Source organism: Cicer arietinum, chromosome 3 (genome assembly GCF_000331145.2).
Source record: "Cicer arietinum cultivar CDC Frontier isolate Library 1 chromosome 3, Cicar.CDCFrontier_v2.0, whole genome shotgun sequence".
NCBI classification, from domain to species: domain Eukaryota; kingdom Viridiplantae; phylum Streptophyta; class Magnoliopsida; order Fabales; family Fabaceae; genus Cicer; species Cicer arietinum.
The window spans coordinates 66,810,699-66,823,386 of NC_021162.2; the positions used below are offsets into that span (position 1 = coordinate 66,810,699).

Consider the following 12,688-nt stretch of genomic DNA (forward strand, 5'->3'; position numbering starts at 1 on the left):
ACCTACGTGATCTGAGTTCACGTACGTGAACTCCATCAGACTACGTTAATTGAGTTCACGTCTACCTACGTGATCTGAGTTCACGTACGTGAACTCCATCAGCCTACGTGAACTCACCTACGTGATCTGAGTTCACGTACTTCATTTCACTTCACGTAATTGAACTTTCAAAACCCAGAAAATTAAACCCAGAATCATTGCTTAACGTTCAAAACCCATTCATGAAAATTGAAAACCCAGAAAATCAAACCCAGGAAACGAAAACGAAAACACTTACTTGATTGAAGAGATGCTTGAAGTGATTGAAGATGGTGTTGAAGATTATTGAAGATTGATTGATTACTTGATTCAAGAAAGTAGATGATTGAAGATGAATGATGAAGGTATTAGGTTTAGGGTAATGAAGATGAAGATGAAGGTTTTAGGTTATAGAAGATGAAGATGATGAAGTTAGAAGATGAGTAGTTAAAGTGAATATAGAGGGAAAGGTAGCTTGGGTATTTTGGGTTTTAAAAAAAATTGAGGGGTGTGGGAAGTAATTTGAGGGGTGTGGGAAGCAAAATTGTTTTTTTGTTTGTTTATATTCCAGTAATACAAAAAAAAAAAAATTTATCCTTAAAGTTAAGTAGACGTTACAAAAACGTTAATTAAAAAAGGGAAATGATTTTTTGTCTTTGTAAATATATCAGATTTCAATTTTAGTCTCTAAAAAATATTTTTTTTTAATTTCATCCCTGCAATATTCAAAAAATTTATTTTTTGTCCTTAACGTCTCTTATGAAATGCAATAATTTGTATAGTTATTTTCATAAGATACTTCCAAAAATTTATAGTTAATTATTTTTTCTGTTAATTTATCTTTATAATTTTAACTAAAATCTCCTTTTACGCTTTAGGTTTTGTTCATTATAATTTAAAATAAATAAAATATATATTAGGTGATAGATTTATTTTAATAATTATTTTATATTAATATAACTGTAGTTAATATTATATTAATTTAATTTTAATTATAATATTATATTATATGTTTATTGTTGTATATATGTTTTTTCTATTAACTATATTGCTAAAGTTACTAGAGTTAATATATATGTTTTGAATATATTTGAAAATAAGTTATCTATAAAGCTCAAATCAACTGACAAATAACAATATTATTAGATTGAATATCATGTTTCGAGTTAAAATCATGAACCTCGATGTTGTTTACGAATGTTTTTACTAATAATTAATTAGTGATTTTTTTGAAACAGAAAATTAAAATTAATTTAATAATAATAAATAAATAAGATAGAAGATTAATAAATTTTAAATTATTGAAGTGAAAATATTTTAAACATTACTTAACATAAGTTTATTATTAATAAAAATTAATTTATATGTTATTTTATATTTTTAAATTAATTGATTAAGTGATTTTACTAAACACTTGTTCTACATAAATAGTTCGATTAGTGAGTTAATAAATACCGAATAGTATTGAGAAAAAAAGTCAAAGATTTAATATCTATTACTAATATTTCTCGATTTCTACTTACAAACTAACCACGAAGGTAAATAAAATAAAAACTTTACCAAACACTTTGAACTAACCTTTCCAAAATATTTAACTATAAATTTTTTGAAGTATCTTACAAAAATAATTGTACAAATTATTGCATTTCACGAGAGACGTTAAGGACGAAAAATAATTTTTTTGAATATTGCAGGGATGAAACTCAAAAAAATATTTTTCAGGGGCTAAAACTGAAAATTGTTATATTTACAGAGACGAAAAACGGTTTCCCTTTAGTAATTAACAATTTTGTAACGTCTATTTAACGTTAAAGACCAAAAATAATTATTTTTTGATATTATAGAGATGTAAACAAAAAAAAATTATATTTATAGGGAAAAAAATATATTTAAACTAAATATTATCATTTTGACATTCAATATAAAACTAGTGTCTATTAACAGTGTATTTTCTATTTTCTCCTATAAGTTTAATCTTAAAATCGGACAAATAAATAGAGTGGATGAAGATGTATTTTTAACATTTTTTTTATATGAAATGATAAATAAACTTGTATTCAATCGGAAAAGTTTGGATTTAAACTCAATACATAATATTCAGTCCAATAATATCGATATTTCTCAATTAAACTCTAAATCTTACGGATTCTAACATTTGATTTTATCCCTAATGAAAATAAATTCCAAATTCACAATAATTATTAATTTATGTAATTGTTAGAGTACGCCAATATAAGTGGTTAGATACATATCAAATAACTCTCACCATGATTTTCAAGATTGAAAACTCATGTATTTTGACTTTGCAAAAATATTTATTTGCATTTTCTAAAATTTATACTAATTCTAATTGTAATTAAAGAGAGGTAAGAGACTATTATAGTTACATTTTTTTTAAAAACAATAAAAATCATTTTCACTAACCAGTTTCATTTATGATAATGGTTCTTGAACAGGGTTCATCGTGACATGCTAAAGATGTGTTTGCAAATGAAAGATTTAGTTGGGTGTTGACAAAGTAATTCAAAAGTTTCAAGAGAAAAGTGAGAGTTCAAAAGTTGACAAAAATTGTCTTAGTTTTGTCATTTTATCAAACCCTGTTTACTAGTAGCTAGCATGAGTACAGAACTTCCTTCTCATCTTTGTTTATATTTATGAGTGAAACAAATAGTGTGTTATTCCCATCAAAATCATGAATCCTCCAAGACTTGATTTTGCATTTATTTACAATTTACAATGGGGTAAGAAATAGAGAAATAGAAGAACCAAAATATATAAGAAAAAAGTTCACCAGAAAATAATTGATCTTTAGAGCTAACTATTAACAATGTTTTGCTCCATGCTCAAATCTTGAATTTCAGTTAGGGACTTAGCTGGTGTGGATTCATCATCTACATAATCAGAATCAGAGCTAGCATTATCCATCTCTTTTCCAGGACAGTCGATTTCGACACATTCGACAACTTCCTTGTCATAATTTCCAAAATCACGACACGTATCTGAAGGTTTTAAGGCTTCTTTCTTGACAACATTGAAAACAATCCCATTATGAATCTTTTCAGGCTGCAAAAGGTCCCCTTCACTTATCAGTATGCTAGACCCATTCACAACCCTGTTGCCAATTTCCTTCTGATCAGATTCATTGCATTCCGAGTTCCTATCCGGTCCTGTGAGCCTGAAACTATGATACTTAAAATCACGAGGGCTGGCATACGCCGCTGTGCCTCTATTTAGTTCGGTATCAACCTCTAAGTTTTGGAGAAAGTCGACAAACATGTTTGCCGATGCAGTTCTCATCAAAGGACCGCCCGATCTCGTCCACGAAATCAAATCAACATTTTCTGAGTCAATGTTGGAACCGCTGACGCCTTGATGCAACGAGGAAGCAACATCAGTAAGGTCTTCAAGAGAACCTGTCGAATTCTCTCGGGCGATGCAATTCCACGAAGGTATTCTTCTTGAAGCACTGAATTTGACGGCACTGGACAAACCAGGAGAAACAGAAGAAGCAGAAGTTCTCTCAGAAATTCGTTTTAGTCTTCTCATATGATTGAGAATTGTCACACATTCATCAAGAGCAAGCTCAATTTCGCAATTTGCTTTTATGGCTGATAGCTTCTCCCAGCTACATCTTCTCCCTTGGTTGGCTGCCTTTTGAAGCTCTCCATAAGAAGGGTTCTGTATAATTTTTGAGTACTGAAACAACAGACAGGTCAAAATTTACACAAGTTAATCACTTAAGCAATGAATTATCATTAGTAAATAAAACATAAACAAATTCCTACACCTTTTGTGAAAATGTTTGATTATAGAGAACATTTGTCGCATGATCATCCATGTTAACATTGATATTTTGCTTGATGATAACCACTAAAACTTCAAATTAATATCTATAACTGAATTTTGTATTATTTAAAAATTTAAAATAAATATCAAGCTGATAATTAAATAAGGACTGTAATGTCAATTGCGGATAAAAATAAGTGGTTAGTACAAATTCTGCACACAATAGTGCTATAGTGTCACTAAAGCAGCTACTTAACAACATTTTGTACTAAAACAGCGTAATACAAATCAATAGCTATTTGTTCTAATTCTGCTACACTATAACCACTATATAACTACTCCAAGTAAGGCACATACCTGAGCAAGGGTAGCAGGCATAACAATAGTGACATCACCTTCCCATTCTTGAGCAAACAGTTTAGCAAGTCCACCTAAGGGAAAGCCAAGTTCCAACACTTGATTACATCTATGTTTCACCTCCAACACCACAAGGTGAGCAAGCTGCACAATTAAAAGCAATATTGGATAAAATTGTTCGGGATTACAAGTATAATGGGATAATAACTCACTAAATACCCAGTTTTTAACATGAATATACTATGCATAAAACTTATACAGTGCCAAAAAAATGCAGAGATGTGCATATGAATGTACTATGCATTTTCTTTGTACAAAGGTTCAAATCCATGAATATATGTTTGTTACCTTGGCAGCAAAATTGCCTCCATAAGTTCGTACAAATTCTTTCAATCTCAACAACGGTGCGATGTGAGGGTTGGCCTGACTGACTATGAAATGATTGACATTGAAAAGCTCTTTCAGCTGCATCATAGGCAAATCAATCTCTAAACTACCATCCCTCCATCGGCGCGACGGCGTGGAGCCTTCCTCGGGACCGAGATTAAAAGGAGGATGATAAGGGACAATATCTCCACTTCTATTCTTTGCCATCAATTCTTGAGCTTCAAAAAGGCCAGGGAAGGCGCAAGAAGCGGTTACCGCACTCCATATAACCACATGAGGCGATGTCAAGTAGTTAAGACATCTAGGAGGTTCATGCTTCCTCGGTGAGCAAACAGTAATCCCAAGAACTCTACCTGTCATATCATAAGCTTCTTGAAATGTAAGGTTGTTTGTTAAATGTCTCAACAACATTTGCAACTGCCTGATCTCATGAACAGCGCCGCGCATCGCGACCCTCTTGACAACTGCAAAAATCCCACCCATTTGATCGAAAAACTGCAAGGAATGCAAGGAGTCCTCGAAAAAACGCTGAAGCTCAGGCCATGATCTAGTGGCAACAATAGCACACATAATAGATCCAACACTTGAACCTGCAACTATCCTAGGCAAGAGTTTATGTTCCACCAATGTTTTAACTACACCAACATGAAATGATCCAAGAGAAGCACCACCACTTAAAAGCAAAGCTGTTCTACCAAAAGCATGTCTAGTTTCATGCATGAAAGCAAGCTTTTCTTCCAACGATAACTCCTCCGTATCAGAATCACAAACCATTCTCAATTGTGTTGACACCTCATCAATATACTCCTTGATTAACTTAGGAACTTGAAGCCTACCCTTATGTAGTTCAGGGTTACACATATTCCCTAGATTTCTAACAAGATCGGCACGCATACAAAACATTATATCTCTAAGCGATCCCTGGTGTCGACGTTGATGAAGCTCTTGAAGCTTGTTCCTAACCAACTCTACATCATAAAAATCTGACTCATTCATCCTTGGTGTCTCTTTATCAAGCATCTTAGCTGCATGAGCCCATTCATCATAGGTCAAAGCACTTTTCATCATGTTTCTCCAAAATTTTCTCCTATATGCCATTTCAGCCCTCACTTTAACATTTGTGTAACGTTTCAACAAGATAGCAACTATTGTAATCATTGCTAATATCCCTTGAGGGTTTCTTGGATGGAACCATGATAAAAAGGATTTCAATTTCAACACACCCTTAAACCTATACAAGAATTCTAACAAGATTTGAAATATGTGACGCCTCAAGTGTGACATAGATTTGCATAAAAGAACCCTGAAAGCAATTGTTCTACCAAGAATGTCTGAAGGACCAATTGGAAAACGGTCAACACTAGCTTCATTACTAATATGATCCATTCTACCTTGTTGATTAAAAATCTAAACTTAAAACTTTAAAGGGATAAATTTTCAACCTTTCTAAGTAGAAAAGGAGAAAAGGCAAGGTTTTACTAAATTAATAAAAAGAACTAATTTAAAGAAGATGAAGCATACATGAGAACGGTGTCAATGATTGGTTTTAACGATGAAAAAGTTGATATTTTTGTTGTTGCTTCAAGAAACCCAATAAGAGGTAGTAAAAGCTTAGCTCAAAATTACAAGTGCCCAGAAACAAACTCTAATAAAGAAAGAATTTAGAATCAACCCCACAAGTCTAAACGTCGATTTCCAAAAACCCAACTTGATGCAACAAAATTATCTTGTGAAAGAGAGGAGATAAAAGATTCGTTTATTATAAGGTGACTCGGAGCCTAGTCATAAAAGGGTGAGGAGGATGTGTAGAAAAAAAACGTGTGAGTGATCAAAGAACCATATCCAAATTTATTATGGGTCGTTTTAGGATTGTGTCAGAGCAAAGATAAGAAGCAACGTGACAAAATATATGGCTGTGATTTGATTTTGACTGTGTTAGAAATAGATAAATTTTGATTTTGCAACTTGGTGCAACTTGCATCTGGCTAGGAGTTTCTATTTGAGTGTAGCAGCAAAAGTAACGATGTTACTCACTCCATATTATGACGTGTCATTTAAAAAAACAAATTGCATATGTTATTTTAGCCGTTAATTTTTTTATTTAATTTTAAATAATAATTTGATGATTTTCTATCTTGAAATTTTTTCTTCACAAAAATTTATAAATTTATAAAGTTCATCAAAATCTACGAATAAAATTCATAAAATTTAATATTAATTTAAAAAAAAATTATATTTTCATCAAATCGTAACTCAAATATTCAAATAAATTTATATTTTTATCTCCAACAACATCAAATTCATCAAATAAAGAATAAAAATATGAATTTATTTGAAATTTTGAGTTATGATTTAATAAATTTTTATTATATTGAAGATGATAGTTAATTTTATAGATTTTGTTTAAAAATTTTGATGATTTTTTATAAAAAAATTATAACATTGTTGATGTTTTAAGATATAAATGATTAAATTATTACTTAAAATTAAATAAAAAAATAAAAATATTATATAAAATTAAGTTAAAAAATATAACAATATTTTATTATTTTTTAATTATTATTATATACTTAATTTTGATATGTATTTTTAAACAAGGTTTAAGGGAGTAACAGACAACGTAAAGTTGATAAAAAAAAAAAAAAAAAAACTTGTTTTGGTTTTGTTTTTTCGTTTTAACTGTTGGAAAAAAAGGACATTCGTTAGACAAACGGATTCTATATTCATCTGCACCCTTCTTGCTCGACCGGTTTGTTAATTGGATTTTCTATGACAAAATTAACACTCCAATCTATAAACATAAATTAAAAATCACCTTAAAGATGTTGTGGAAGGGAGATATTGCATCAATTGCGGAGAAGAAAAAAGGGTCAACTGTGGTGGTGGTCCATCACCCTCATAATTAATTAATGAACTCACCTCACCCTCACATGATCATTGTCACTACCAACTAATTTTGTTATTAATCAAAAGAATGTCATAACTCATAAACAACACAACAAAACGATTGCTAACCTCCTAAGTTGCCACTGTAGTAACTAAGAATCAACTGCAACACGTTGGCAAAATTTATTAAACCAAAATGATATATAAAAGTAAGAGAATTAGGCCAAAATCCAAGTAAAAAAATAATGTATATTTGAAAATAGGAAAAATCTAACCTATTCCAGCCAAAACTATTCCCAATGAAAAGGAAATGGCATTAAATGTAGTTATTTTTTTTTTTAAATGTACCTTGTAAAGAAAGTTATGTTTCAAAATATCATTATTTTCTATTATAAATCGAAGTATTACCATTTTTAATTAATTTTTAGTTAAGTTCTAACCGATTTCTTGCAAGAATTATAATTTCCTTTTTTATTATAACGAAGTGAGAAATCGGTTTGGTGGCCACTTATCTCACTTCCTCATAATTTTTAATTTTATTTTTAAAATGAAAATCAATTAATTGTTTTTAATAATTAATTGTTAATTTAAATTATTTTAATTCATTATTTAATTAGTTAAATCAAATTTTAATTAACTAACATGTCTTTCTTAAAGGTTAGTTGAGACAAGGATTTTCTAAGCCGATAAAAGATTTTATGTTGCAGTTTAGACACAACTTCAATTTTTATCTATCGGTTATATAATTATTGTCGGATTTACCATTTAGTGTTGAAGATGAGCTGAATATTGAACTAGCCAACCCAATGATCAAGGCATAGCTTTTTAGTTATCGATACAGTCATACCATCGTTCATTTTTTTTTTCATGTCAATACAACAATAATTTGAATCAGTCAAAAATCATTTGAATTTACATAATTCAATAATATGTTTGTCGACAATCTTTGTCTTCTAACACGACAATTTTATCAACATTATTTGATGTTTCGTCATTGTTCAACTAAACAGCTCCTAGTTCTTCAATACATACTTATTTAAATGAAATTGTGCAAGAAAGTAGACCAAATGCATTTGTTGAAGAAGCAAATCCAATTTCTCACCATCCACGTCATAATCGTGTAGAACCGAACACCATATACAAAATTAATATATCATATATTAATAGTTGATATAATAAATAGTCAAATTAATGTAACAAAAATATATATTTAAGTGTTCAATTTATTCTTCATTTTAATATTTAATATTATTAATTAATTAAATAACTAATTATTTAATTAAAGTTTAACTTAATTATTTATTCAAAACTTGATTGAATTATTTAAATTATTTTTTAATAAAAACACTAATAAATTACGCAACTATTGTTTTTGTAAAAGAAAACAAAAAGGGTGAGAAATATTATCTTCCCGTACCAATTTCTTTTATATATATAAAACAACTCAATTGAGAAATTGGTGTTGTTCAAACCGATTTATCATCTTTGTCCAAATTCAATTACAACATAGTGGTATAAGGGAACTTAACTATAAAAAAGTGCTAGTATAAAATTTAATTATTTTTTAGTGATGCAGTGAAAAAAAGCCGTCAAATGTCACTAAACAAAGAAAAACAATAAATAAACTTTTGATAGGTTGTAGTCATTTAAATAATTTTATCAATTTCATATATTTTATTTGAGTTACAGCTAATAAATAATTTATGTGAAGTAAATTCATACAACTACGTAAATTTAGTTTAATACAAAAAGTTTTTTTTGGAGTAATTAAAAATATAATGAATGTAACTAGTAAAATCATTATTTAAATTTTTGAATTTATATATTTTTATGTAAAACCAATGATAAAATAAAATTTTAACATTCTTCATGAAAAATTTAAAATCTATCAATAGTTTATAAACTTTTTTTCTTTAGACACGAACTAGACTTTATTAAATCTAACGGCTTGGTAAAAAAATTAATAAATTTTTTATTTTTATTTTAATGTGGTGTTATTATAATAAATGTAGTGGTTATAATTATAAGTTTATTCTTTATTCATTAAAAGATTATTAAACTTATAATTAATTTGAACAAATTAGATATTAAGTATATTCCATTGAATTTGAAGTTGAAAAAATTATTTATATTATATTTCGATCTAAAACTTTTTTTGGGTATTTGAGGATCTGTCCTTGAGCATCTTAAAGATGGAATTTTGAGCAATGTATCGGTACATATGTGTAGTTGGAGGATAATATTTTCAATTCCACCCATTAACCCACAATAAATGGTATGATGGATAGATATATTATATACCATTTTGAGTCGTTCCATAATTTGTTTTGGACTCTGTGCATAACTTACGAGACTGCTGTTCTTATGTTTGAAATGATGTATTATCCCCTCGTTCAAAGTTCTTATAATTGTCTTAATTCTCAAATCAACGTTATGACTGAAATCAAGGTGTGAATGTTTTATAAACAAGAAGGCTATACCAAATTATTCGAACATCTCCTTAACCGTTAACGATGAATTTGTAGTTTTTTTTATAAAAAAGTTATGTATTTTTATTATTGAAATGTATTAAGTTTTATTTATTAGTATATATATATATATATATATATATATATTTAGTTTTTAATTATTTTTTGTTTAAAAAATAAAGATATATAATATATGGTTGCATTTTTAGGATGTTATCTTCTAAAAAACAAGAAAAAACTTATTCATTATATAGTGACATTTTTGGGGTAGATTGGATTTTGTATACATTTTGATATATTTATTTTAAAAGTATAATAGATTAGAATATTTTAGAATTTTAGGGATATATTAAAATATCTAGAGAGGCATAAAAGAAACGACCAAACACAACTGAATTGTTTGCATGAGCCAATTGACCGATGACCATTTCACATGATTTTTTCAGTCTTTTGACACGTTCAATTCTGAACACAGCCAAATGCCAGAAAAGTCACAACTGTTTTTTTCTGCCCAATAATGATAATAATAAATAAATAAATCTAGTTAAACTCAAGAAAACAAAAACAAGTCTACAAGTCTTAAAAATTCGACGAACTGGAATATTTCCACGTAGTTTCCTTTGAAAAAGAAAAAAGAAAAAACCAATAATTCTCTCTATTTCATAACTACACTTTCATTGAATCATTCCTCCCCCATCAAGTCAAAAAAAAAAAAAAAAAACCATTTTCCAAGCACCATCACAATTCACAATCAGGTGCATTTTTTCCTTCGTTAGTTTACTCAATCCACAGTGTTTTGATTCTATGAATTCACAGTAAAAATGATCAATCAAGAAGAAGATGAATCTGTTTCTAACCAGCCAGAAAACATAGAAAAATTTGAATCCAGGAAGAAACTCAATAAAGTGAGATCAATGAAGCTTCAAAGATTGAGATCATCCAGCAGAGGTAGAAGAAAACCGCAATATGATAATCTCTCCATTCTTTCATCTCTTGTTGGCACAGAAACTTCAGAGCAACCAACCCTAATTGAAGTGACAGATGCATCACCAAATTACATGAAAGCTACTACTAGTTCTCATGCAAAGGATAGTTTCCAGGTAATTTTTTTTATCAAATCTGAAAATTGATAATTTTTTTATATATATATGTGATTTAACTGTGTTGTCAATCGCGCAAAATAACAGTTTATTCAAATTCCACTGTTAGGTACTATAGTTGCCATTTGACAATACTGTGTACTAAATTGACTGTTAGAGAACAAATGTAGTTTATTCAAATTATGTTATTCTAAGATGCTGTAGCGCCACTATAATTGCTATTTGACAACACTATATACTTAATTGCATATTGCAGAAGAATAACGGTTTGTTAAAATTTTGCTACACTATAGTTCTATCTATAGCTGCTATTTGATTACATTGAAATTTTGAGTAGTTTCATTTGGTGGGGAGAGGGGGAATATGATAAATAATAATGTTGAGTGTCTTCTGGCAGATTACACAAAGACTTAATACAAATAAGACATTTACTAGAATGTCTACTTTGAAACTGAAGAGAAGTTTGACTAAAAAGTTATCTGGAAGGACTGAACAAAAGAGGAAACTGAAATCATCAAGATCAATCAAGCTTGCATCTGTTAAAGGCACTAAATCGGCAACAAAGTTATATTCTGAATCCATTTATGGAAGTGATGGGAAGAATAGGAAGAGTACAAGTGATGCTTCTGGTAACAAGTCTCAGAGAGTCATGACTAGAAGATTAAGCTTGAGGCCTGTAAGGATCTCAACAAAAAAGTCTAGTTGCAAATCAAATGATTCCTTTGAAGACTTAAGTTTGCATAAAGCCACATGTTCTTCAACTCTCAAGGATTCACATTTCCCTGATCATATTGACCTTCCACAAGAGGGAAGTGGTTCTCAAGGAGTATCGGCTAAAAAGGTTTGTCCATATACTTACTGCTCTCTTCATGGTCATCGCCACAACGGTGATTTGCCTCCGTTGAAGCGGTTTGTGTCGATGAGGAGACGTCAGTTGAAGAGCCAAAAGTCCATGAAAAAAGATGGCAGATCAAAGCACATTGGCAATGCAAGGAAAAATGACACTCAGAAAACCAAGATTGTCCATAGTGAAGATGGCAACTCTCACTTTCAGGATGTGAAAAAACTTGCAAGGGAATCATCGTCTTTTAAGTCTCATGATATGGCCGCTTATGATGAGGTAATTGAGAGAGCAAGGAACGACAACAGGAATATGGCTGCATACAAGGAAAACGATGAAGTTGCTAATGTGGAATCAACATCAACAACAGATGTAGTTGATTTTCCTGTTTCCGATATCAAAATATCGGAGGTGGAATTAACAACCGAAGGCAAAATTATAGAGCCAGATTATGAAGTGCTGCAGAAGAGTTTTGTACCAGAAGAGCCTAAGCCGGATAGTAGTACTACTGATGTGGCATATGGACTGAAGGAAAGAGATCAGAAATATATAAAAAAGTGGCATTTGATGTATAAGCATGCAGTATTAAGTAACACAGGGAAATGTGAAAAGAAGCCTCCATTTTTTGGGAAGGACAAAGAAGATAGCGATGAAGATGCTCTTGCGTTTAACGGAGGAAACAACTCTTCTTGTGAATCAGATCAGGATATGGATGATGAAAAGAAGAATGTAATTGAGCTGGTGCAAAAAGCATTTGATGAAATTCTTCTGCCTGAAGTTGAAGACCTTTCTTTTGATGATCGTTCCAAATCTAGGGGCATTGGCGCAGATGAGGTACTCTTGGG

General features: G+C 30.1%; 2 protein-coding genes across 2 annotated transcripts in view; one reads left to right on the plus strand and one right to left on the minus strand.

Moving 5' to 3' along the window:
- Positions 1-2,637: 2,637 nt before the first annotated feature.
- On the minus strand, positions 2,638-6,081 carry LOC101513886 (triacylglycerol lipase SDP1). Its single transcript, XM_004493374.4, has 3 exons — positions 4,510-6,081; positions 4,162-4,305; positions 2,638-3,714 (listed from the first exon to the last, which is right to left on the minus strand). Exons 1-3 carry the CDS (start codon positions 5,932-5,934, stop codon positions 2,833-2,835), a joined length of 2,451 nt encoding a protein of 816 aa, XP_004493431.1. The 5' UTR covers positions 5,935-6,081; the 3' UTR covers positions 2,638-2,832.
- Positions 6,082-10,486: 4,405 nt separating this feature from the next.
- The window catches only part of LOC101514231 (calmodulin binding protein PICBP), a 5,150-nt gene continuing 2,948 nt past the window's right edge, over positions 10,487-12,688 (plus strand). The window contains exons 1-2 of the mRNA XM_073365994.1: positions 10,487-11,002; positions 11,400-12,682. Coding sequence (XP_073222095.1) covers positions 10,724-11,002; positions 11,400-12,682 — 1,562 coding nt within the window. The 5' untranslated portion in view covers positions 10,487-10,723. The remainder of the gene's footprint in view (positions 11,003-11,399; positions 12,683-12,688) is intronic.

Excerpts from the sequence above, each read along its gene's own strand:
- LOC101513886 (XM_004493374.4), bottom strand. The coding sequence starts at position 5,934 with ATGGATCATATTAGTAATGAAGCTAGTGTTGACCGTTTTCCAATTGGT. Across the intron at positions 4,306-4,509 it reads GAGGCAATTTTGCTGCCAAG|CTTGCTCACCTTGTGGTGTT; the intron begins GTAACAAACATA and ends TTAATTGTGCAG. Across the intron at positions 3,715-4,161 it reads TGCCTGCTACCCTTGCTCAG|TACTCAAAAATTATACAGAA; the intron begins GTATGTGCCTTA and ends CTGTTGTTTCAG.